The 25,781-nt window shown below is 43.2% G+C and overlaps 1 protein-coding gene across 2 annotated transcripts in view; it reads right to left on the bottom strand.

Moving 5' to 3' along the window:
• The window catches only part of SV2C (synaptic vesicle glycoprotein 2C), a 115,535-nt gene that overhangs the window by 46,553 nt on the left and 43,201 nt on the right, over positions 1-25,781 (bottom strand). For both annotated transcript variants that reach the window (XM_029066913.2, XM_001512640.4), the window contains 2 exons: positions 17,742-17,922; positions 9,588-9,739 (listed from right to left, as the gene is read on the bottom strand). In XM_029066913.2, the coding sequence (XP_028922746.1) occupies positions 9,588-9,739; positions 17,742-17,922 (333 nt within the window). The remainder of the gene's footprint in view (positions 1-9,587; positions 9,740-17,741; positions 17,923-25,781) is intronic.

Here is a 25,781-nt window from a genome sequence, read left to right as displayed (position 1 = left end):
GAATGGACGCAGACTGTGAAAACTCAAGAGACCATGTCTGGGACACTGAAAGCACCACACCCCACTGAGCTCATTACACACATTACTAGAGACATTAGAGAAGCAGCGTGGCTCAGTGGAAAGAGCATGGGCTTTGGAGTCAGGGCTCATGAGTTCGAATCCCAGCTCTGCCACTTGTCGGCTGTGTGACTGTGGGCAAGTCACTTAACTTCTCTGTGCCTCAGTTCCCTCATCTGTAAAATGGGGATTAAGACTGTGAGCCCCACGTGGGACAACCTGATTCCCCTATGTCTACCCCAGCGCTTAGAACAGTGCTCGGCACATAGTAAGCGCTTAACAAATACCAACATTGAGAAGCAGCGTGGCTCAGTGGAAAGAGCACGGGCTTTGGAGTCAGGGCTCATGAGTTCGAATCCCAGCTCTGCCACTTGTCGGCTGTGTGACTGTGGGCAAGTCACTTAACTTCTCCGTGCCTCAGTTCCCTCATCTGTAAAATGGGGATTAAGACTGTGAGCCCCACGTGGGACAACCTGATTCCCCTATGTCTACCCCAGCGCTTAGAACAGTGCTCGGCACATAGTAAGCGCTTAACAAATACCAACATTATTATTACTACACTGGCTACATTCACAGACACTTAGTCTTTCTGGACCTCAGAAAGTAGGTGACACAGAAGGGAGAGAGAGTAGGGGAAATGAGGGCTTAGTTGGTACAGGCATCTTGAAGGAGATGTGCCCCATTTTCCAATTGGGGCAACACTATCTACCCCAACCCTTGATCTTTAGGGATTTGGGCAGGATGAACTCTGTCATGGCAGGATTTCAAGCTGGATCTCAGACCTTTATGAGGAAAGGGTTAAGGAAAACATAATTTTACTGCCTAACCCACAAACCCTACATTAATGCAGATACATTAGCGCCATGATTTTCCATATCAAGTAGGGAGCAAACTCCACTCTACAAATGGAGAAGAGGATAACATGACCTTTACAGAGTTCTGGAACACGTCAAGGCCTCATTTTTCAATAACCAAAAAATCCCTATTCAATACATTTTTCCAGGCACTGCCAGGGAAAGGTTGAAGTGTTCCAGTCAGATGTACTACCCAAATGGGCCATACTTTGTGGGAGTGAACTCGACCCTGATTTGAGCAAATCGCTCGGATTGTTTTTGAAGGCACTTTGGTCACCTCTGGGTGGGGCCATTTCAAAGCCTTTGTGTCAAAGAAGACTTACCACTAGTAGTACTAAACTGTTAGTCCCATGAGGAACATGATCTTGTAACTACCCCAGTGTTTAGTTCACTGCTTGGCACATAGTAAGCGCTTAACAAATACTACAATTATTATTAGTAGTAGAAGGGGTAGTAATGTTATTCAGTGTCCACTGGATGCACTGCATTTTACAGTGTCCTTGGGAAAACACAACAGTACAAGACACATTCCTAGTAGATAGAGCATGGGCCTGGGAGTCAAAAGGACCTGGATTCTAATCTCAACTTCACTGCTTTTCTGCTTTGTGACCTTGGCCAAGTCACTTAACTTCTCTGTGCCTAAATTACCTTATCTGTAAAATGGGGAATAAATGGGAGCCCTAACCCAATTATCTTGTATTTACATCAGAGATTAGCACAGTGCCTGGCACAGAGTAAATGCTTAACAAATACTATTATTATTATTATTATATACCTAAGGACATAAAACCCAGGGTTAGTTCAACATGCTATGGAAAGAGTCCCTTAGTAAGGTAACTGTATTTCCAAACCTCCTTCCCAACTGAGCTCTAGTCCTAGCCTGGGGGTAATGGGCCACATAACCTACTCACTGTACCTCCAACTGTCTATCTCACCAATGATCCCTTGCCCATATCCTCCCTCTCGCCTGGATCTCCCTCCCTTCCCTGTACTGTACTGAACTGTAACTCTGCTGTATTGTACTCTCCCAAGAGCTCAGTACAGTGCTCTGCACTCAGTAAGTGCTCAATAAATACCAGTGACTGATATGACAGACCACCACTTTCAAAGACTTATTAAAACCACATCTCCTTTAAGATGCCTGTCTCAACTAAGCCCTCATTTCCCCTACTCCCTTTCCCTTCTGTGTCACCTGACCTATACCCTTTTAACACTTGATATTCACCCCATAGATCTATAATTTGTTTTAATGTCACTCTCTCCTGCTAGTCAGTAAGCCCCCTGTGGAGGGAATGAGTCTATCAACACTGGTGTATTGTACTCCCCCAAGTGCTTAGTACAGTGCTCTGCACACAGTGAGCACTCAATAACTACCCGTGATTGACTGATACAGAAGAGAACTGAGAGGCGTCAACACATCCATTTACTACCCACAAAATAAAAATCCGCAACCCTATTGTCGAACCTCTCTGACTCAATAAAAAAGGCAATGACATTGCTATAATTACTCATTTATAAATAATCTGAGAACCCAATTCCTGATAATGCTGGTATCTGAACTTAGTTCAGGAACCAATGCCCCCAAATATATCAACTGTACTTATGATAAAATTCATTTTATTTTTTCTAGGTAAGATAGAGTTTTCAGGTCTGGATTGTCTTTTAAGTCCGAAGATTGCCTGCATATACATAATTCTAGCTACATATTTCCTTTTCTAGCTACACACAAGGAGCTCTAACTAAGAACAAATGAGAGTTGACCATATCCCAAGGGAAAACACTTATCCGCCATGTTCTTTCAGGAAACTGAGCCAAATATTACTTCTGTTTTTGCAATAAAAAAAAATATAAATAAATGGCATTTATTGATCACTTACTGAGAGAACACTGTACTAAGTGCTTGGGAAAATACAGTAGAAGAAAGAAGCAGTATTGCCTGGTGGAAAGAGGCCTGGGAGTCAGAGGACCTGGGGTCTAACTGTGGCTCTGCCACTTGTCTGCTGCATGACCTCGTGCAAGTCATTTAACTGCTCCGTGTCTCAATTTCCTCATCTACAAAATGAGGAAAAAATAAATACTTGTTATCCCTCCCTATACATATTTGTATTCCAAAGTCCTTGGTATACTGAAAGCGTTTAAATTCACTATTATTATTATTTCCTGTCCTCAATAATCTAATGGGGATGGCAGCAGGTAAAATTAATTTCAAATAATGGGTACAAGACGATGTAACAAAAAGTAATTCAACTATTATCGGGGTGAAAAGGCAGACTAAAGTAATTGAATAAACAAATGAAAATCCAAATAAATACAAATATAATTACACATCAGAACACAAGTGCTGAGGATAGGAATAAAACACTGAACGTAAGTGCTATGGGACTCTTTCCTTTCAGCTTGGAAACATTACAGACAAGAGAAGCAGCAACAGATTTCTCAGAAATCCAGCACATTGGATAAATCTGGCTTTCTGTGCCAGCATCCAGAAGGTGGCCCCTGTTTGGTGCAGCTGAGAACTCTTTAGTTACTCATCGTATTTTTTGCCATTCCCCCCACTAGGGCCTGAGGAACTCTGGGCACAGAACCCAGTGGGAACTGGTGGAGAGGCATTTTCCTGGTTTTTATTTAATTACTACCTGCTGCTGGGGTGGGCAGCCTCATCACATCCTGCCACACGGGCAAAGACGCAATCTCTTCTCCCAACCTGACTACCAGCAAAAGCTACTGGAAACGATTAAAGAGGGCAGGGGGACTCCAGGGGTGAGTGAGGCCCCAGCTGGGCTGCTCTGAAGAAAGAGGGATGAGGGAGAGAAGTGACGAAGCTGGTCCTTTCAAAAGGCCACATCTACAATAAGGGTGATTATCATTTATTTATTAAACACTCACTGTGGGCCCAAAGTATTGATAAGTGCTGTTAGGGCTCACAGTTGAAGAGGGAGGAGAGGAAGGTAGGATGTATCTTACCCCCATTTTCCAGATGAGATGCTGGGGCAGTGATAAATTAAGTGACCTGCCTGGGGTCACATACACACACAGTAGGCCAGCAGGGATTAGAGCCCAGACTTTGTCTTCCAGTCCCACGCTCTTGCCACTAGGCCATGCTGCCTCCCTCAGCAGTAAAAGCTGTGGACAGATCTGCCACCTGGCTTGCCAGGATCTGGGTGGGGAAGGAGGTAGAAGGGCAGGAAGGAGAGCTTGAAAGTGAGGACCAGAGGGGAAGAAAGAGTTGTTCTCCTGATTTCAAACTCCCACATGCACAAGACGTCTTCCAAAGTCAAAGTGAGATGGCAGGGAGAGCAAAGGCTAGCAGAGAAGAGAAAAGTAGTTTTCTCCTTTTAGAGTCAGTGATCCAGGCAGTAGGATCAGTCAATCAATAGTACTGAGTACTCTGTGCACAGAGCACTATACTAAGCACTTGGGAGAGTACAATACAACTGAGTAGGAAGACACAGTCTCTGCCCACAAGGAGTTCACAGTTGGGAGGGGAAGACTGACATGAAAACAAATCACAGATAAAGGAAAAGGCAGAATATAGGGATCTGCACATAAGTGCCTTGGGGCTCTTCCAGCACTCTGGCCAGTGTGCGATCACATGATTCTCTAGAACTACAAGTACCTTCCTGTCCACGCAAACTGTCATCATCCTGGTACAGACTCTGGTCTCCCTGAGCCTGGCTAGGCTATTCCATTAGCCTCCTCATTGATCTCTCAACTTTCAGCCCTTCTCCCTTTCCAATCTACACTTTATGCTACTGCACAGACCCTATTCCTGAAGCATCATTTGGCCCACATCTCTCCTCTCCTCAAAACCCTCCACCAGCTTCCTAGGGGTTTCCACATCAAACAAAAACCCCTCATGACTGGCTTCAAGGATCTCTACTATCTGACCCCACTGTACCCATCTGCTCTCCACAACTGTTATTCCCCAACTTGCTGTCCTTTTTTGCTCCTAAGCCAACCTCCTCATGGAACCTCACTCTTGATTCTCCCCTCTCCGTCTTCTCACACAGTCTTCCCCAAGCTTGGAACACCTTTCCTTCGTCAGATAGTCCATAGCCTTCGCCATCTTCAAATCCCTCCTAAAATCCCGCTTCTTTCAATAAGTTTTCCCAGTTAATTTCTGAGCACCTTAGGTACCAGCATGTGTACTTAAATTATTTTGACCACTCTAGATGAAAACATTTTTCCATTGATCTGCCTTAGAGAATAACCTCTGTGAGGGAAAAGGAACCTATCACTTGGTAATTCTGCACCGCTCAAACATCTAGTACAGTGCATCGCACCAAGCAAGTGCTCAATAAATGCTGCTACCACAATCCCTACTACTATTAGTTTGGGTGATTTGACCTCCTAGATTTTAATTCCCTTATCCAGTTCCACCTCCGAGGACATACCCCAAAAGGCACTCATGAAGACACTTTCACTTTTGTTTATTAAGCAAATTCATTAAAGGCTAAAAGAACTCGAGGACCTAGTGAATGGAACATTTTCTATTTAATGCTAATAAAGGAAAAACCCATATTAGCTTCCTCTGGCCAGAGAGCTCACTCTCAGGACTGCAGCACTAACTCTGCCCTGCCATGGCTGCTGGCCACATGCTGTTTCGGAGATGAAGATCACCTTCTTTCTTAAATGCACACATTGTCCAATTTTACCCAAACAAAAAGCTGCTGACCCACCTTTTTTTTTTTTACAGTATTTGTAAAATAAATACTATGTCCCAAGCCCTCTATTAAGCACAGGGGTAGATACAAGTTTATTAGGTTGGACTCGGTCCCTGTCCCACATGGGGCTCATAGTCTTAATCCCCATTTTACAAATGAGGAAACTGAGGCCCAAAGAAGTGAAGTGACTTGCGCAAGGTCACCCAGAAGACAAGTGGCGGAGCTGGAATTAGAACTCAGGTTCCTTTGACTACCAGGCCCGTGCTCTTTCCACTAGCCAAATTGCTTCTCTCGGATCTCTCATATCAACTTGGATGCCAAAAGAGATAAATAAGCCCACAGGAGGCAAAATTAATGGAAATGTACCATATGCATCTGCCAGCAAAGAAATAGGAAAGCATACACTTCATGCGCAACATATCCCTTAGAAAAACCAAAACACATCAACAGATACATCATCCCACGGTGACTGACTTCCAATTTTATATTTCTCATTCTTTTGGAAGGAGGCAAGCCCTGGGTACCAATTAGGTATTTTGAATTAAACTGGCTTGATAGAGAAAAACAACATGTACACATTTCAAATATAATCCCTAAAACATTTCTGCCTGTCAACATACCAAATTTTTGTATATCTCAATCTCATTTAACTAAACTATTTCCTTCACTGTATTATTCCTAATTAAAGAAGAAGCATGGCTTAGTGGAAAGAGTATGGGCTTGGGAGTCAGAGGTCGTGGGTTCTAATCCTAACTCCTCCATTTTGGGTTCTAATCCTAGCTCCTCCATTTATCAGCTGTGTGACTTTAGGCAAGTCACTTCTCTGTGCCTCAGTTACCTCATCCAGAAAATGGGGATTAAGACTGTGAGCCCCACGTGGGACAACCTGATTACCTTATATAATAATAATGTAATAATGTTAGTATTTGTTAAGCGCTTACTATGTGCAGAGCACTGTTCTAAGTGCTGGGGTAGATAGAGGGTAATCAGGTTGTCCCACGTGACTCATTCAAACCCATGACCTCGGACTCCCAAGCCCAGGCTCTTTCCGCTGAGCTACGCTGCTTCTCTTCTTCTCATTTATATCTACCCCAGCGTTTAGAACAGTGCTTGGCACATAGTAAGCACTTAAATACCATAATTATTAATTATTATTATGTGTTGAGTATGAAACACTGTACTAACCAACGAGGAAAGATTAACAGAAATCCCCTGCCTTGCTGGAGTTTCTACTGAGGATCCAGACAGACAAAAATGACTTACTAATAGTGGGAGAACAATGAAAAACAAGGATATAATATAAAACAGAACAAATTCAACAGGATAGAATGAGTGACTAAAATACAAATAAAATTAATCACAGGTACACAAAATCTGTGGATAGGCTTTTGTCCTTTTTTCTTGTACGGATGGATTTTCTTGGCCTTCGCAATGCTTTTTTTCCCCCCATTTCTTATTTCCACTTCTTTCTTTCCTACTATAAGTTTCCCTGTTGGTCAGGACTGGCAAATTCTTCTTCAAACACCATCCATCATGCCTAAAGTAATTTGAAGTGTCAGTTAAGAGAACAGGATTTACTAATCCACCGAAGTGTTTACTGGCATCTATGTATTTCGCCTCTGTTTTGGTATGCTTTTTTGTCACGATTTTTCAAGGAATAATCTGCAGCTCTGTCTTTTTTTCTTGAACCTTACTAAAAATATTTCCTTTCTTTTAACAACTGTTTTTGTCAATAATGCAAAATATCAAACTTAGTTTAGGCTTGCTCCAGAAGGCCAGATGATGCCCCCAACTTAATTCTGATCTCTTCTAGCCTTGAGAAACAACATATCAGACCTCACCACCAGTCATTCCTCTCCTTCTGGTTAGTTTCTTTACCTCCCAGCTGGAAAATAATAATGATGGTATTTAAGCGCTTACTGTGTGTCAAGCACTAAGCGCTGGGGTAGATATAGGCTATTCAGGTTGGACACAGTCCCTGACCCACATGGGGCTCACAGTCTTAATCCTCATTTTACAGATGAAGTAACTGAGGCCCAGAGAAGTGAAGTGACTTGCCTAAAGTCACACAGCAGACAAGTGGCAGAGGGGGGATTAGAACCCAGGTCTTTTTGACTCCCAGGCCCATGCTCTATCCACTAGGCCACGCTGCATCTTGAAATCATTAAGAAATTATGCAGTTGTACCTGGCTCCTGTACCCTGGCCGGTTTGCTCCATCTCATTTACGGGGCCTGTGTTGCTAGCCTGGTGCATTCATTCATGCCCTCCCCCTCTGACAGAATAGTTTGGGAGTCAGTCCAAGCTTTTGGATTGGTTGAACACACCATACTGTAGGAGAAAAGCTCAAAACCCTTGCTAGGGATAAGAACAGTGGGGGAAGGTCAACAGAAGCAAATCAATACTCTTTTCTTTGCGATGAAGCTGAAACTCTTAATGCATTTACAGAGAGCATTTACGGGAAGCTCATTTCTCAGACACAGCGGCTGCACAGCTGAGAGGTGCTGATGGAAATGGAAGTGTGAAACAAAGCTGCTTCTCTGACGCTCGGTCCACAGACACTATGTCCAGATGAAAACTGTAAGCTATTATTGAATCAGTTCCAGAGGTAGTGGGAACTGAGAATGATGATCATTACTTTTCTATTTAGCACTTACCCTATGCCATGCACTGTTGGGGTAGACACGCAGTAATCAAGTTGGACCCAGTCCCTCTAACCCACAGGGGGCTCACAATCTAAGTAGGAGAGAAAACAGGTGTTGAATCTCCATTTTACAGTTGAGGAAACTGAGGCACAGAAAAGTTAAGTGACTTGCCCAGGGTCGCACAGCAGACCCAGAGCAGAGTCAAGATTAGAACCCAAGTGCTATTACTCCCAGGCCTGTGTTCTTTCCACTCAGCCACATGGCTCCTAATCCTAATAACAGTAACAATATTATTATTAACAGAAGCATACTTATTGGGAGGAAGCAGATTGAGTGCCTTAAGGCCAATGGTCAGGAGTTCCTGTTTGATGCCAAGAGGAATGAGCACTCACTGAAGGTTTCTGAAGAGTGGAGAGACCTGTGCAGACTGACATTTAAGAAAAATGATCTAAGCAGCATATCTGGAGCAGGGAGAATTTGGAAGCAGGAACACCAGTAAGGAGGATGATGTAGTGTATTAAGACTTTAGTGCTGCTTCCCCAGGCCTGCCTTCGCATTAGCCACCAATGCCTTTTGCTCCTTCTGCCTTTCAGTGGGGCTCAAATAAATGGCCATAGATAGGAGGGATTCCCTGTGATCAAATAAATCCATTCTACTCCACAGCAGGCCAAATGGCCACAGAGTACAACATTGAGAGTTTGAGAACTGATCAGAATCTGAAAGGGAAGACATTTTCCCATGTTCCATGATTGGTTAAGGGCAATCTATATCCCTCTTTGGAACCCTTTCCCCATGACTCTGAAGTATACCCTTCAAAGGCAATAAGATCCTGATTCTATGGTAATTATAAACTTTGGATCAAAAGCGCCAACAGTTTCTCAAGGTTAATGCTAGAATCGGGGAGATGAGGGGACCCTTAAAAATGACTATGCAAATTATATTTAAGAAGTGGTAAGAGGAGAGGAACACACTAGATGACTTAATGCTCTTGAACCATCATTTCCAGCTGTCTAGAACCTCTCCCTGGAAAACATGGCCAATTTTAATCATCATGCTGTACTTGGGGGGGAAACATGGATTGGGATTCAAGAGATCCAGATTCTAATCTAATCTCTGTAATTGGTCTGCTAGGGGACCATAGGCCATGCTTACTTAACCTCTCTGGGCTCAGTTTTCTTGTCTCTACAGTGGGGATAAGGTCTCTCTTTTCTCCCCTTCCTAGGTTGTGAACTCCAGGTGGAACAAGACCTGTGTCCAACCTGATTACCTTGTATCTACCACACGGCTTCTCACCCAGCAAGCACTCAATCAAAACTAATATTATGAAACAACATCCTAGGAAACTGATCACAAATGGCTTGTTACTTACCATAATGAGGAATGATGGCCCAGGCCATGGCCGAGGCGTAGATTCCTCCAATCATCCAGAACATGCAGAGCCAGCTCAAATGTTCCCCTCGCTTCTCCCGGGCAAGCACTTCCGCAAAATAGGAAAACACAGTGGGCACAGACCCTCCGATCCTAGCGAGAGACACAAAATGCATTAGAGGGGCAGGTTGCCAGGGTCGCACCTGCTTTAAAGCTGGAATGAATCAGCACTGGGGATCATCTGGGTGAGGAAAGATAATCCTGGTGACATTTTGGCCTGTTGCCATATTCCACCAGCTCCAGTGAATTTTATTACCCCAAATACGCTCCCTCCACCCCACCCCATCATGGACTACTGTAAAGAACATGGGAGTGAGAGTCAGAAGACGTGGGGTTTTTTTCTTATTGTATTTGTTAAGCGCTTACTATGTTCCAGGCACCATCCTAAGTGCTGGGATGATGTCATTTTGTTTTGTTTTGTTCTGTTTTGCTTTGCTGTTTGTCTCCCCTGTTTAGACTGTGAGCCCATATTGGGCAGGGATTGTCTCTGTTGCCGAATTGTACATTCCAAGCGCTTAATACAGTGCTCTGCACATAGTAAGTTTTCAATAAATACTATTGAATGAATGAATGAAAGAAGGAAATGGAAAATTACAAACATGGGGAAGGCACCTAAATATCTGAATTTTAAAAGCAGCAACTTCTCAAACAGTTTGCTATAAAGGAGCTTATTATTATCATAGTACTTGTTAAGTGCTTACTCTTTGCCAACCTCTGGGATAGGCACAAGATAATCATATTGGAATCAGTCCCTGTACCACAGAGGGCTTACAGCCTAAATAACGATCTAGTTTCCCATCAGATTTTACGCTTCTTGAAGGCAGGGAACATATTTTGCTTCTGGTGTACATTTCCAAGCTTGGTACAGTGCTCTGTATTCAGTAAATGTCACTGATTAATTGATGACTTGGCAAGCAGCAAAGGAAGAGGGTAGGCTCTATTTTTCCATTACCCCGCCAAGCACTTGGGTACTCCACCCCCAAAGCACTTCCATATATATCTTTAGACTGTCTGTAATTTATTTTAATGTCTGTCTCCCTCACTAGATTGAAGGATCCTTGAGGATGCAGATGGGTCTACTTACTCTGTTGTACTCTCCCAAGTGCTTAGTACAGAGTTCTATATTCAGTAAGCACTCAATAAATATCATTGATTGACTGATTTAGAGGCACTGGCCTCAGAAGAAAGATTGGCTTCCCTGTCCTAGCCTGCCGCACCCCTCCCTTCCTGCGATATACCTCCTTCCTGGCAAGGTTAATATTTGGCTGCAAGGGAGAACTGCCTGGCATCTGAGAACCACCAGCTGTCTCTGGTTAGCTGTAGGGTTGCTGAGCCAGAGGGGATAAAAACCATACTCATGGGATAAAAACCATACTCTTGGTGAGGAGGGCTTAGCCAGCCATACAGAACACTTTCACCATACTCCTACCTTCTCTCAGAGTGTTTCTTGCATTATGTGATACAGAGAAATATGATGGGGGAGTTAACTGAACTGAACCCTGGCTTGTAACCTGTACCCTATGGTAGACTAAAGCCTCCAGGGCCCCAGCAAATCTTGGGGGTGGAAATGCTGGTCCCGCTAGCCCTCCATGGTCCAAGATGGCTCCTTCTGGGGAAGAGATTGAGGAGGAATTATTCTGATCCACTCAAGGGAGAGTCCCAGAAAGCCCTTAGTCCCTTTAAAAGTACCACTTCAGTGTGAGGCTGCAAAATGTCAGTGGTTCCTATTTTCATTTTACGCCCCCCCAAAAAACGAACAATAAAGTTAACTAGAATCATCAAGATCCAGTCCCCAGCAACTATGGATTCTGCTAATGATTCTGGGAACTGTGGCCACAACCCAATTACACCTTCATCGCAATTAGCCAAGACCCAGTTGAACATAAGCTATATCATGCCCTCTGGAACACAGATTAATACACTCCAGGGAGGGGGCAGGAAGAAAGAACACCCATTTCCATCCGACTGTCAACAAAGTCGCTCCTGAGGGGAACAGTTACACTAAATCCTATGGCTTAGACAGAGCACAGTTTGCTTCCAAAGGACAATTTGCATTTCTCAAGATGGGTATTTTTGCACGACTTCTTTGAAAAACAGCCATTTGGAAGCAACCGTAGAGAACTCAAAAATCCAGAAGTAATTCCCTTTCCAATGCTGGAGTAGTCAGATCTGTAAGCCCATGAAAAAACCCCAGGATGAGGTATTAGTTTAGCAATCTGCCTTTGAAATGCTTTACTACTGATCCTCAAGATGTTATTAAGGAGAGTGGACTAATGATAACACCGTGGAGAGATCCGAACATTCAAAACCAGTTCCTCACCTTACCAAGGGAACAATTTGCCATAAGGAGAGGCAACCACCAGAGCGTCACTCCTCTTTCAATACTTCCCATAGAAACACTTTTCTTGGTCCTGAAAGGAATTTTTCCCCACAAAGTTGGCTTCCCTAGAACATGCGCTTTCATTATGAGTTTTAGGATTCTTACTGTTAGTAAATTTGGGAATGTTCTCCCTATTCATTTGTTCATTCATTCAATCATATTTATTGAGCACTTACTGTGTGCAGAGCACTGTATTAAGCACTTGGGAGAATACAATATAACAATAAACAGACACATTACCTGCCTACAATGAACTTACAGTCTGCTACTTCTCATTGTACACCTACACTGTGGGGGACTCCACCACTTGTCAGCTATGTGACCTGGGGCAAGTCACTTAACTTTTCTGTGCCTCTGTTTTCTCATCTGTAAAATGGCAATTCAATACCTGTTCTCCCTCCTACTTAGACTGCGATCCTCATGTGGGACCCAATTATCTTATATCTACCCCAGCATTTAGTTCCGCACTTGGCTTGGCACATCATTTTATCACAATTTAGCAGGGTTTTTTTTCCCCTTCTGTGTCTGTGTCTTAAGTATCATCCCCAAAAGGAGAAGAGTAAAGCAATGTTTCTTCCCTGCTTGATGTGACTCCACCAACATTTCTTGGCACTCAAAAGTACACTGCTACCACTACCGAAAAAAATTAAAATGCTGGTTCTATGGTTCACATTACTTAAATAGGGGAAATACTTTATCAGGTGTCACAAGTTCCAATATTTAAAACAGAGAAACTCTGTTTTTGATGTGGGCATGAAATACTTAACAAAAGGAGGTGCTTCTCTCATCAACTGGAGTTGACAGGAAAGAGCTCAATGGGAGGGCTGTGAAGCCCAGTAGAAAGCACACAGACTGAGAATTAGAAGATCCTGGTTCTAATTCAAGTTCTGTCACTGGCCTGCTATGTGATCTTGTGTGAGTCACTTCAATCAATCAACCAGTCAAATTTATTGCAGAGCACTGTAGTGTGTTCTTGGGAGAGTTTCAATGTAGCAGAGTTGTAGACATGTTCCCTGCCCTCACGAGCTTACACTTTATCTCTCTAAGCCTCAGTTTCCTCAACTATAAAATGGGGATCAGATATCTTGATTTCCCTCTCTCAGACTGCCGTGGCTTGGGCAGCATGAGTGACTCGCAATCTCCTCCCTGTCAGTTGCAGTTCTGTTGGGGCAAGGAAATGCATTGAGCAAACAGGCAGGCAGGGGAGAGGGACAATACATGATGAGCTCTCAAGGGTGTTTTTTATTAATTGTGGCAACATAAATATGTGCAAATGTTAATTTTTGAAAGTACCAACAATTTTGTACTTTAAATTTTTTTTAATTAATGAACTTAACATTGGCAATAAGCTTAGAGCTTTGGGTGGCAAAGTGAAATCCATGCCCACGCTGACAGAGCAGAGATTCAGTCACTGCACATCAAGAAAATGTGTTAACTCTCCCAAGGAGGGGGGAATTTAAGTATTAGATTGGATCTTTGCTTAGTAGCAGCTAATAAAGCAAGAGGGAAATTTAATCGCCAGCCAGATTTCATGGCAATTTTCAGAACCAGCTGTTTGCAGTTCAACTTTAACACAGGACGAAGGAATCAAGATGTCTCAATAAGAAGTGGCACTTTGTAAGAACTGTGTTCCTCCAGACCACAGAACCGAGTCTATACATGAGCGAGAGAGACAGTGTGCAAGAGAGAGCATTTGGAGGCCACAGTAGATCAAAGCAGGTCTGACAGTAATCTGAAATTCTGCATGGCTTGGGAAAGAATCCTCCAATTATCCAGTTCCACTGTTAAACACTAAGTGGCTGTCAAAAGGTGGATTCACCCTACATTAACCTAAAAACTGTTCTTACTGGATCGAATGGATTGATCATTTCTAGGTAGGAATTAATGGTAGGTTGACAGCATGCTTAACTGGAATCTACACTACCTGTAAACTTTTCAGTGAGAAATTTCTGTCTCCTCCAGCCCCACTGCTAAATGAAGGGCATTGAGGATACAGAAAAAAATGTTTCCTCTGTTAGCTTGCTTCCACCATTGTGTCTCTTCATACGAACATTGTTTTCAAGTCACTTTGACAAAAAAACAGCTTTTGGATCAAAAACGTCCACTAGCCTCCTACTACTATTTTTAAATAAAAAACAAAAAACAAAAATCCCCAAAGGGAACTGTGGTAATTTATAAGCTTACATCATTACTATTATTATTATTATTTCTAAGGCTGATTAAGAAGTCTAAGGAAATGCTCCTCCTCTGGGGTTGTGCAATTCCAACCCAAGATGTGACATATTTTGTCCTGTAACCAACAACAGCAAATAATAATTCATTCATTCAATCATATTTATTGAGTGTTTACTATTTGCAGAGCAATGTATGAAGCGCTTGGAAAGTACAATTCAGCAATATAGAGGGACATTCCCTGCCCACACCGGGCTTAAGCTTTACTCCTGGGTAGCTGCTATTATATATATATAGTTAATCATCTGATCTCCATTCTTTGTTCCAGCTCGCCTGTACGAGTCCCCTGTGTCTGACCCAGATCAGCATTAAAACACATTATCATGGCAGCAATTAACCATGACTGGAAACCAATAATTTAATTCTGGGGCACATGAAAATGAACATATGGGGGCAACTCCATTTCCCATCCTCCTAATTTTCTCTAACCAAGAAGGGGTGGGAGTGCCCATTACTCAATGTAAAATTCACTTAGGAGGGTATGAGACAGACAGGTGCTTGGATATGAGCAATTGTGAAGCCTGGTGGATGGCAAACAGAATGTGTTTTGAAGTAAATTGGCATTTAAATATCTGGCAACTGGACCTTTATATGTTTTGGTCAGCTGGGCTCCTTTGGGTTGATGGAGAAAAAAAAAAACCCATCAGCTCCACCTGGGAGCTGAGAGGGCTGAAAATCACAAAGCCAAGTTGATCTTTCAGTCTGAAACACAGAGTAAGATCGGTCTTCCCTCACTTTCAGAGAAAAGAATCCATATACAGCCCTCCTAATCAGTCCTTAAGGCTGATACCGGTTTGGGCAAAGGCTCATATGGTGACTGCAGTGACATTAATCCAAAGGCTGGACATCTAGAATCCCAGCTTTAGAGAACTGCCTTCATGGGGGCCCAGATTTACTAGCTGGGGAGGTAGGGAAAGAGGTAGGGGAAGAAAAATACTCCCAGCACGAAAATGCAAAAGGCTATGACAACATTTAACTGAGCATTTTAGCTTTTCTTCATTTTCAAACTATGACACATATAGGCAGTGGGCAAAGACTGCATAAGCAGACATGTTAAATATTCAGCTAGTTTCGTATGCTCCGATCTTAGCCATCAATTCTTCATCTGCTACTCCCTAGCTCACTCTCCTGGCTCCTCCCACGCTTACTTTCTAACTGTTCCCTGCTTTCAACTCTCCCACTTCTGGGCTTGCTCATCTCAAGTCTCTGAAAAGATCTGAGAGTTTCCAATTAAGACTGAAAAAATCCTACTTATCCTTGCTTCTCTCCCACTCCACCTCGCACACTTTGTTCCTTTCAAGTGTACTTACTCATTGTACTTCGTTCTTATCTCTCTCATAGTCAACCCTTTGCTCATGCCCTCCCTCTGCCTACAACACTCTCTGCTTCATATCCAGCCCACTAATGTTCTCCCCACCTTTAAGACCCTTTCAAAATCAGTCAACCATATTTATTGAGTGCTTGCTCTGTGCAGAGCACTGTCCTAAGCACTTGGGAGAGAATAATACAATAATAGACAGACACATTCTCTTCCCACAACAAGCTTACAGTCTAGAAATCACATCTCCAGGAGTTCTTCCTTGATTAATTTCTCATCTAACTCACTCAGATCCCTAGTATTTCAACACTTTCATGTCACATAAACATTTAGGAATTCACCCCTCTCCTGCCCCACCATTATGAATATACCGAATGCTTAGTACGGTGCTCTGCACATGGTAAACTCTCAACTGATACATTAGTAGATTAATATCTTTAAACTCTATTGCTTCCTCCTACCAGTAATCTATTTTCGTGTCAGTCTTTCCCCACAAGATTATAAGGAACTAGAGGGAAGGGAGTGTGTCTGTTAACTATTGTAATACCTTTGGTATTTGCTAAACACTTACTACGTGTCAAGTACTGTTCTAAGTGCTGGGATAGATACAAGTTAATCAGTTTGGACATAGTACCTGTCCTATATGGGGCTCACTGTCTAAGTGGGAGGGAGGGGGATTTAATCCCCATTTTACAGATGAAGTAACTGAGGCACAGAGAAGTTAAGTGATTTACTTGACCAAGGCCACACAGCAGACACGAGGCGTAGCCAGGAATAGAATCCAGGTCCTCTGACTCCTGGGCTTGTGCTCTTTCCATTAGGCCATGCTGCTTCTCACATGTACTCTCACTTGTCCTATACTCTTCTAAGTCTCAGTACAATGCTCGGCACAGAGTAAGTGCTCAATAAATACCAATGATTGATTATTGGCTCTTTGAAACTCATCCCTGCCCATTGATTCCCGGGAAAGTCCCTCCCCTTTCACACTCCCAACCTCAAAATGATAAGTTGGGACCCTAGACCAAAGTGGAATTAGGAAAGTTAAACAAAAAAGGAGATCTGCATACCTGGAAGACGTTTGAACAAAAAAATAAATAAATCACAAACATATCAAAAAGAGGAAGTGGTTTCCATATGTATTACAATCAGGATAAACTTACCTGGGATGTAGCCTGCTTCATGTTGCAATAGAAAATTTAGTAGAGTTGCATTCAAGAGACAAGAAGAACCATGATTTCTAAAGAAGTTTGCATATATCTCTTGGAAAAACTTACTTAAAATGTCCTTTTATTTAAGACACTAAAAAAGAATCAGTTGGGAAAAGCTGTTGCTGCAGTCACACTTTACACACTTTGCTCTGAAGTCCCTATGTGGAACATTTGACAAAAACAATTCCAGCACCTGCTGATCTTTGTGTGTGCAACGAACACTCCCAGAGTATATTTCTTATGGTGAATTCAATGCTGCTATATAAGTGTACCTGATGTAAATACACAATTTCACTCTGTCTCTTACACATGATCTATCAAAGGCATCAAAATTGATTGGGTGAAATCTTAATTTTTCTTCTTTTTAAAATCCAAGAACATCACTCAGGATCATGTCTTTGTTATTATAGCCACAACCACTTCCCTGAGCTTTGAAATTAAAATCGTCAGGACATGATGGACAGATGGCTATCTTTCCCTTACCTATTTTGCCAGGAGGAAGAGTTACACCATCCTCCCTTGCTGCCCAGTTGGAATGGGCTACTGAATACAACAGATCGAGCCATGACAAAGTCTTCCAGGGAAGAAAAAAGTCAATGCTGTTGCTATTTCTCTGATATTTAAACCAGGTTGTGAAGATTTGCTATTACAAACCCCTGATTTATGTCTGTGTACCTGCAGAAAACTGTCACCGGAGCTGAGCGATTTAGAGCCCGGTTAGCCTCCTACCCCCAGTGCCCAAACCCAGCCAGGTTTCAGTCTCAGACCCTTGCTGTGCCCCCACCCCATTTTTAGGGCTGGGGAGGGGGGAGCAAGAGAACCAGCCAGTGGTGGTGGCAGAGCAGCTTGTTGCTGTCTGAGAGCCTGAGGATTTTAAAAAGACAAACCCACAAGATAATGGAAGATAAACAAGACATTGAAAATCTCACAGGCGGAGGGGGAGAGGGGAACTCTTACCCAAATCCAGAAAACAAGCGACAGAAGAGAAAGAAGCCATAACCTTGGACGAATGATGAAAGAAAGGCAAAGAATCCATTGACAGACATACAGATCAGGAGAGACTGCCTCCTTCCCACTTTGTCTGCCAATCCTCCCCAGAAGAAGGATCCCACCATCATCCCGAGGTACACTATGCTGCCTGCAATACACAGAAAACAAAGAAACATAACATGGATTGCAGATCAAACTTTGCCACAGGAAACCGCAACAGATAAATACGTGAGACATTCCATCCTGAGGTATAAACCCTGCTGCGGTTAAGATCAACACCTACGGGATCCGTTACCCCACCACTGCGGAATCACACTGAAAAGCCATCGAACCCCAACCGCTGGCAAATCTGAGCAATTGAACCTTTGGTTTCAGATACGGCCCGAACGGTAGGCAGTACAGCAGTACTTTTATTCATCCATTCACACCCGAGTTTGGGGCCAAGTTCTTTCTTTGCTCCGAACTAGCATGCTGGGTTAATCCTACTTTTCTGGAACCAAGCTGTTTCTTTCCCACTCTGTTATGTACAGCATGGAAGGATGAGGAGGGTAGATACCACAGTGAGGAGATCAGAAGTAAATTGATGGATACAGCTCCTGGCTCAGCACCACGCACAGCACTTGTGAGGATGCTAATACTAGTGGTGATCACCACGATCCTAAACCCAGTGATGGTGATCGTTATGATCTTGGGCTGTGGGACTTCACAGTCATCTCCCTCTAGGTGCTAAACTCCGTGTGGGCAGGGAACATGTTTACCAACTCCATTATATTGTACTCTCCCAAGCGCTTAGTACAACAGTTCTCCACACAGCGTATGTGCTCAATATTGATGATTGATTGATTGACATCCCCTCACATATGTCGGTTGTTTGCTAGTGACTGCTTAAAAGAGAGACAAGAACAGAATCAACTGACGGTAGCTTCATCCGAGCACTCAAGAATGTGTCTGAGAGGAAAGAAAAGGGAATTCTGGTACTAAAGAAAATGTAGCCAAGCAAATTGCTTTTCTCTGCCATTCCCGGGCCCAGTCTGATTCTCTCCCACATCAAAGGTGAGGGCTTAGACCAGAACAGGCCTAGGCCAAGGTCATCTCCAAAGAAAAGGGAAATTGGGTCAGTCCTGGTCCCTTGCTGGTCTCTCATGGGCCCAGTGTCCTGGAAATGACCCACAGCAGAACCACTATGGTCAAGATCCAACAGCCCTAAGTCCTGCCTAGATGTTCCAGGGAAGGGAAGTAATAATAATAATACTGATAATGATGGTATTTATTAAACACTTATGCGCCAGGCACTATACTAAACACTGGAGTGGACACCAGCAAACTGAATTGGCCACTATTGCTGTCCCACGTGGAGCTCACAGTCTCAATCCCCATTTTACAGATGAGGTAACTGAGGCCCATTCATTCAATAGTATTTATTGAGCGCTTACTAGGTGCAGAGCACTATACTAAGCGCTTGGAACGAACAAGTCGGCAACAGATAGAGACAGTCCCTGCCGTTTGACGGGCTTACAGTCTAATCGAGTAGTTAAGTGACTTGCCCAAGGCCACAGAGCAGACAAGTGGTGGAGCCAGGACTAGAAGTCATAACCTTCTGACTCCCAGGCCCGTGCTCCATCCATTACCTAATGCTGCTTCTCCATGTCATGCTTGGATCCATGTGTGCGAGGACGGTTGAAAAGACCTGTACATGACCAACACACTCCGCTGCACTTTGGGCAGAGAAGATTTCCTTTAACCTACCAATCAGTGGTATTTGGAGAGCACAAACTGTGTGCAGAGCACTGTACCAAGCACTCGGGAAAGTACAATACAACAGAGTTGGTAGACGCTATCCCTGACCACCACTAATGCAAGGGGCTATCCTCGTAAGAACAAAAATACTAAAAACCAGGCATTTCTCTGCCATAGCTATCATAACAAATTGAGCTTTATCTTCATTTCACCTTGGTTTCAAATATTCTTAGGATTTTAAGGTGACACTCTATTTGTGATTATGTTTAATTATTTCTAGTAATGAGACTATTTGATTGGATCATTCTTTCTATGGAAAGAATTAAAGTCCACAAGACTACTTGTTTGGAATAGAGTGCACTGCCAATTAGATTGTTCATAATGGGAGAAAATTAGAGCTTAACGCTTTGAATGTTGACAAAGGAATAACATGACTAAGACTATAATTACTCTGGAGCTACCAAAGCAGGAATGAATTTTGTTGACTTCTGATTTCCTGCTGGGCCAGTAGGACATTAACAGGTAGCGAAGGCGTATCCTCAGAAGAATGAACTGTAGAAACTCTGGGGAAATGGCTCTTGTCTCTTCCTTTACAGTGTAAGCTCCTTGTGGGCAGGGAAAAAGACTCTTGGTCTGATTTATTTATTTATTTATTGATATTTGTTAAGCAGTTATTATGTGCCAGGCAGTGTACTAAGCACTGGGGTAGACAGAAGGTTGGACACAGCCAAGTCCCACGTGGGGCTCACAGTCTTAATCCCTGTTTTACAGGTGAGGTAACTGAGGCAGAGAGAAGTAAAGTGACTTGCCTAAAGTCACACAGCAGACAAATAGAGGAGTTAGGATTAGAACTCCGGTCCTTTTGACTCCCGGGCCCATGCTCTATCCACTAGGCCACGCTGCTTCTTTGTGTTGCACTGCATGCAGTGGGCATTCAAATACCATTAATGCTTCTCATAGTCATTCATTCCATCATATTTACTGAGTGCTTACTGTGTGCAGAGCACTGTACTAAGCACTGGAAAGTACAATTTGGTAACAGATAGAGACAATCCTTACCCAACAACGGGCTTGCAGTCTAGAATGTTTTGCAGCGTTAGCTCTTTGGTAGTGAAATGTTCATTAGTCTCTTCTGCTTGCTAAAAGACAGCAAGTAATTGAGATAACTGCTCACATAAGTAAAATATTCGGTAGGTTCGATGTGTAAAACACTGCATTGGGGGAAAACTAATTTCATTCATAAAAATAAGATTGGTTTTAAAGACTGGTTTTAAAAAAAGAATCCAGAACAAAAGCAGAATGATCTTGGTGAACAATAACAATTCCTTGGAGAACAGCAACTCAGTTTACCTGCAGTCAGTGGTATTTATTGAGCACCTACTGAGGGCACAGAAAGAGCTCAGTAGAATTATTAGTCGGCACGATCCCTGTCCTCCAGGAATTTGCAATCTAGTTTAGGGGGGATGGAAGGAGATAGAGGAGAGGCAGACTCAAATGGCCACTGCTCTCAGATAGAGAAGGATTAAAAACTTTTCCAGACACCATGAGGGTCTTCATCATCAGCTGTATTTATCGAACTCTTACTGGGTGTGTGCACAGCATTTATTCATTCATTCAGAATTATTTCCTAAGGGCTTACCATGTGCGGAGCACTGTACTAAGTGCTTGGGAAAGTACAATACATCAGAGTTGGTAGACAGTAGGTGTGAAAAGTGATTTTTCACCCAATACAACTGATTAAAAGCTGAATGGAATTCTCCACCTTTTGAGCAAAGTCCTTTCTTGGGCACTGAGAACAAGGTAAAGTCAGGACAAACCTATCTGCATGTAGTGCCCATTTTCTCCCCTCTGCTGGTTCTGCTTTATAGCTATTAATGCCTTGGGTTTTTGACTTGATTAAGGGATCAGCACCTGCAGGTAACCTGTCCATAAATGAAGTTAATTAACGACAAAGGAAAGGACCTTTAATTGAATTCTGATCTTCTCTTCTCTCCCTAATAACTCCATCTCTTCTTCCCCACTAATTCCATTAATCTCTTTATTGTGACCAATTCTGAAGGCATAAGATTACTAAGGAACAACTGGATAGGCTCCTATCTCCATTTTGATCCTATAATCTCTGAATTGTTTCAAAAACATGCTGTGGAAGCAGCCTTGCCTAGTGGAAATAACATGGTCCTGGGAGTCAGGGGACCTGGGTTCTAATCCTGACTCTGCCACTTGCCTGCTGTGTGACCTTGGGCACATCACTTAACTTTTCTGTTCTTCAATTTCTTCATCTCTAAAATGGGGATTAAATACCTCTATTATTATTACTAGTAATAATAATATTAATCGCCAAGATCCGCCCTTTCCTCTCCACCCAAACGGCTACCTTACTGTTACGGGCTCTCGTTATATCCCGGCTAGACTACTGTGTCAGCCTTCTCCCTGACCTCCCTTCCTTCTCTCTCGCCCCGCTCCGGTCTATTCTTCACTCCGCTGCCCGGCTCATCTTCCTGCAGAAACGATCTGGGCATGTCACTCCCCTTCTTAAACAACTCCAGTGGTTGCCTATCGACCTCCGCTCCAAACAAAAACTCCTCACTCTAGGCTTCAAGGCTCTCCATCACCTTGCCCCTTCCTACCTCTCCTCCCTTCTCTCTTTCTACCGCCCACCCCGCACGCTCCGCTCCTCCGCCGCCCACCTCCTCACCGTCCCTCGGTCTCGCCTATCCCGCCGTCGACCCCTGGGTCACGTCCTCCCGCGGTCCTGGAACGCCCTCCCTCCTCACCTCTGCCAAACTGATTCTCTTTCCCTCTTCAAAACCTTACTTAAAAATCACCTCCTCCAAGAGGCGTTCCCAGACTGAGCTCCTCTTCCCCCTCTACTCCCTCTGCCATCCCCCCTTTACCTCTCCGCAGCTAAAGCCTCATTTTCCCCTTTTCCCTCTGCTCCTCCACCTCTCCCTTCCCATCCCCACAGCATTGTACTCGTCCGCTCAACTGTATATATTTTCGTTACCCTATTTATTTTGTTAATGAATTGTACATCGCCTTGATTCTATTTAGTTGCCATTGTTTTTACGAGATGTTCTTCCCCTCGACGCTGTTTATTGCCATTGTTCTTGTCTGTCCGTCTCCCCCGATTAGACTGTAAGCCCGTCAAACGGCAGGGACTGTCTCTATCTGTTGCCGACTTGTTCATCCCAAGCGCTTAGTACAGTGCTCTGCACATAGTAAGCGCTCAATAAATACTATTGAATGAATGAATGAATGAAGTGCTTACTATGTGCCAAGGACTATCTATACTAAACATTAGGGAAGATACAAGATATTCAGGTCCCATATGGGGCTCACAGTTTAAGTATGAGGGAGTACAGTTACTTCCCTCATCTGCAACATGGGGTTTAAATGAGACAGAGAAGTGAAGTGACTTACCCAAGGTCACAAAGCAGGTAAATGGTGGAGCTAGCCTTAGAACACAGATCCTCTGATTCCCAGGCCCATGGTTTTACCATTAGTCCACATTAGCACCTGTTCTCCCTCCCCTTAGAGTGTGAATTCCGGGTGGGACAGGATCTATATCCATCCCAGTGCTTAGTGTAGATTTTGGTACAGGGAAAATGCTTAATAAATACTATCATCATCATCATTATTATTACTATTATTATAAAAACATTTTTGGCCAATATTTCAGTTGTTCCAACAAGTCCTAGGAGAGTAAGCCCTGATGGATAGAGCACGGAACTAGGAGTCAGAAAATCCGGGTTCTAATCCCAGCTCCTCACTAGTCTGCTGTGTGACCTTGGGTAAGTCACTCAGTCTCTCTGAACTTCAGTTTCTCATTCATAAAATGGGGTTAAGACATTTGAGACTATGAACTCCATGTGAGGCAGGGACTGTGTCTGATCTGATTATCTTGCATCGTTCCTAACACTTAGCAGAGTGCTTGGCACATAGAAAGCACTTCATAATTATCAAAACCAATTAATTTCAATTACCATATTAACTTGGCAGCTTGGAAATGCTGAAATGAACTGTTTTACTGGATTATAAGCAAGTGAATTAGAGAAAGCCACAGAGACCAATTCTTCCCACCTCTTACCTATTCATTCTCTACCTAATTCTTTTAGAAGCCAGTGGTCCCCAACCTTGAGCTCTTGTGAGGCCTTGACCTTCTGGGGTGGAAGATGAGATCTGAAATTCACTCTGTGCATTTGTTCAATCAATAATCAATCCTCCATACTTTCCCTCTATATGCCTACATCAATCTTCACTTCCAAAGGCAAAAACAAAACTCCTAGAGTCAATCTTTTTGGGCATCACAATTGACCTTGAAATCAAGATATTGGGGAAGAGCTGGGTGTGCAGTCTAAGGGATGGAAGAGGACATCTCACCCTGCTGCTTAGTTCAGAGAACAAGGGCTGAATTGGTCACAATACATTTATCCCTATCAGAGCATGATTTTTCAGCAGGCGATCTGGACGGAACCAGATGGGAAGAGAGGAAATATAATGTCATACTGTAACTGTGAATTAGCCAAAACATCAAGAGGTACTGTGCCAGAATGCCTTCAAGCAGAATCATATTGTGCTTTTGGAACAGAATTACTACTATTATTATTTTATTTCTTAAGCACTTACTATTTGACAAGCACTGTTCTAAATTCTGGGGTAGATACAAGCTAATCAGGTTGGACGCAGTCCCTGTCCCACATAGGGCTCACAGTCTAAGTCGGAGAGAGGAGGATTAAATCCCCATTTTAGAGCTGAGGAAACTGAGGAATAAAGAAGTTACGTGACTTGCCCAAAGACACAGAGCAAGCAATGGGCAGAGCTAGAATTAGAACCAAAGTCCTCTGACTGCCAGGCCTGTGCTCTTTCCACTAGAGACTATAAGCACTCAATCACCTTGCCCCTTCCTACCTCACCTCTCAACTCTGCTACTACAACCCAGTCCACACACTTGACTCTTTTAATGCTAACCTCCTCACTCTGCCTTGATCTTACCTATCTCGCCAACTTCTCATCCATGTCCTGCCTCTGTCCTGGAATGCCCTCCTTCCTCATATCTTAGAGACAATTACTCTCCCCCTGTGCAAATCCTTATTGAAGGCACATCTCCTCCAAGAGGGTTTCCTTGACTAAGCCCTCCTTTCCTCTTCTCCCACTCCCTTTTGTGTCACCTTGACTTGCTCCCTTTATTCATCCCCCCCCACCCCCCTACACTTATACACATATCTGTAATTTATATATATTAATGTCTGTCTTCCCCTCTAGATTATAGGCAAGGAATGTGTCTATTGATATTGTACTCTCCCAAGTGCTGAGTACAGTGCTTTCCACACAGTAAGTGCTCAATAAATACAACTTAATGAATGAATGAATGAATAAAAAGTACTGCTGTTGCCAACCAACTCTGGGTACTCTTTCCAGTGTTTTTGAACACTTACTAGGGGAACAGGGGGAAGGGGATTCAACACATGCAGCTACAGGAGTTTTGCAGGATCATTATATAGAATATTATTAATAATGATTGTGGTATTTGTTAAGGACTTATTATGTACCAAGCACTGTACTCAGTTCTGGGCTAGATACAAGACAATCAACTACCATGTGGGGCTCACATTCTAAGCAGGAAGAAGAACAGGCACTGAATCCCCATTTTTCAGTTGAGGGAACTGAGATCCAAAGAAGTTAGGTGACTTGCCCCAGGTTACACAACAGATAAGTAGTAGAGAAGCAGTGTGGCAGAGAGGATAGAGCACAGCCTGGGAGTCGGAAGGTCATGGGTTCTAATTTCACCACCTGTCTGCTGTGTGACCTTGGGCAAGTCACTTCACTTCTCTTGGCCTCAGTTACTTCATCTGTCAAATGAAGATTGAGGCTGTGAGCCCTACGTGGGATAGGGACCGTGTCCAAGCCAATTTGCTTGTATCTATTCCAGTGTTTAGTACAGTGCCTTGCACAGAGTAAGTGCTTAACAAATACCATCAATATTATTATTATTATTTTTATTAGACCCAGCTCCTCTAACTCCCAGGCCTGAGTTCTTTCCATTAGGCCATGCTGTTGAGGAATTCTCTCAACTCTAAAACAATATTAAAGGAGATGCTTGTTTCAAAAGGAAAATGCAGGAGAAGAGAAAAGCCAGACCTATTTCTTCTCCAGGTTTTCTGGGAAAATGTCCTATATCTCTAGGCAGCTTTACCACTTAACTATGAAGTACTACATGTGTCTAACCAGGTTTATCCTCTATATATACATATACAGACACACATTTATTTT

Source organism: Ornithorhynchus anatinus, chromosome 1 (assembly GCF_004115215.2).
Source record: "Ornithorhynchus anatinus isolate Pmale09 chromosome 1, mOrnAna1.pri.v4, whole genome shotgun sequence".
NCBI lineage: Eukaryota > Metazoa > Chordata > Mammalia > Monotremata > Ornithorhynchidae > Ornithorhynchus > Ornithorhynchus anatinus.
The sequence above is the reverse complement of the archived record's forward strand: the minus strand, read 5'-3'. Positions and strand labels throughout refer to the sequence as shown.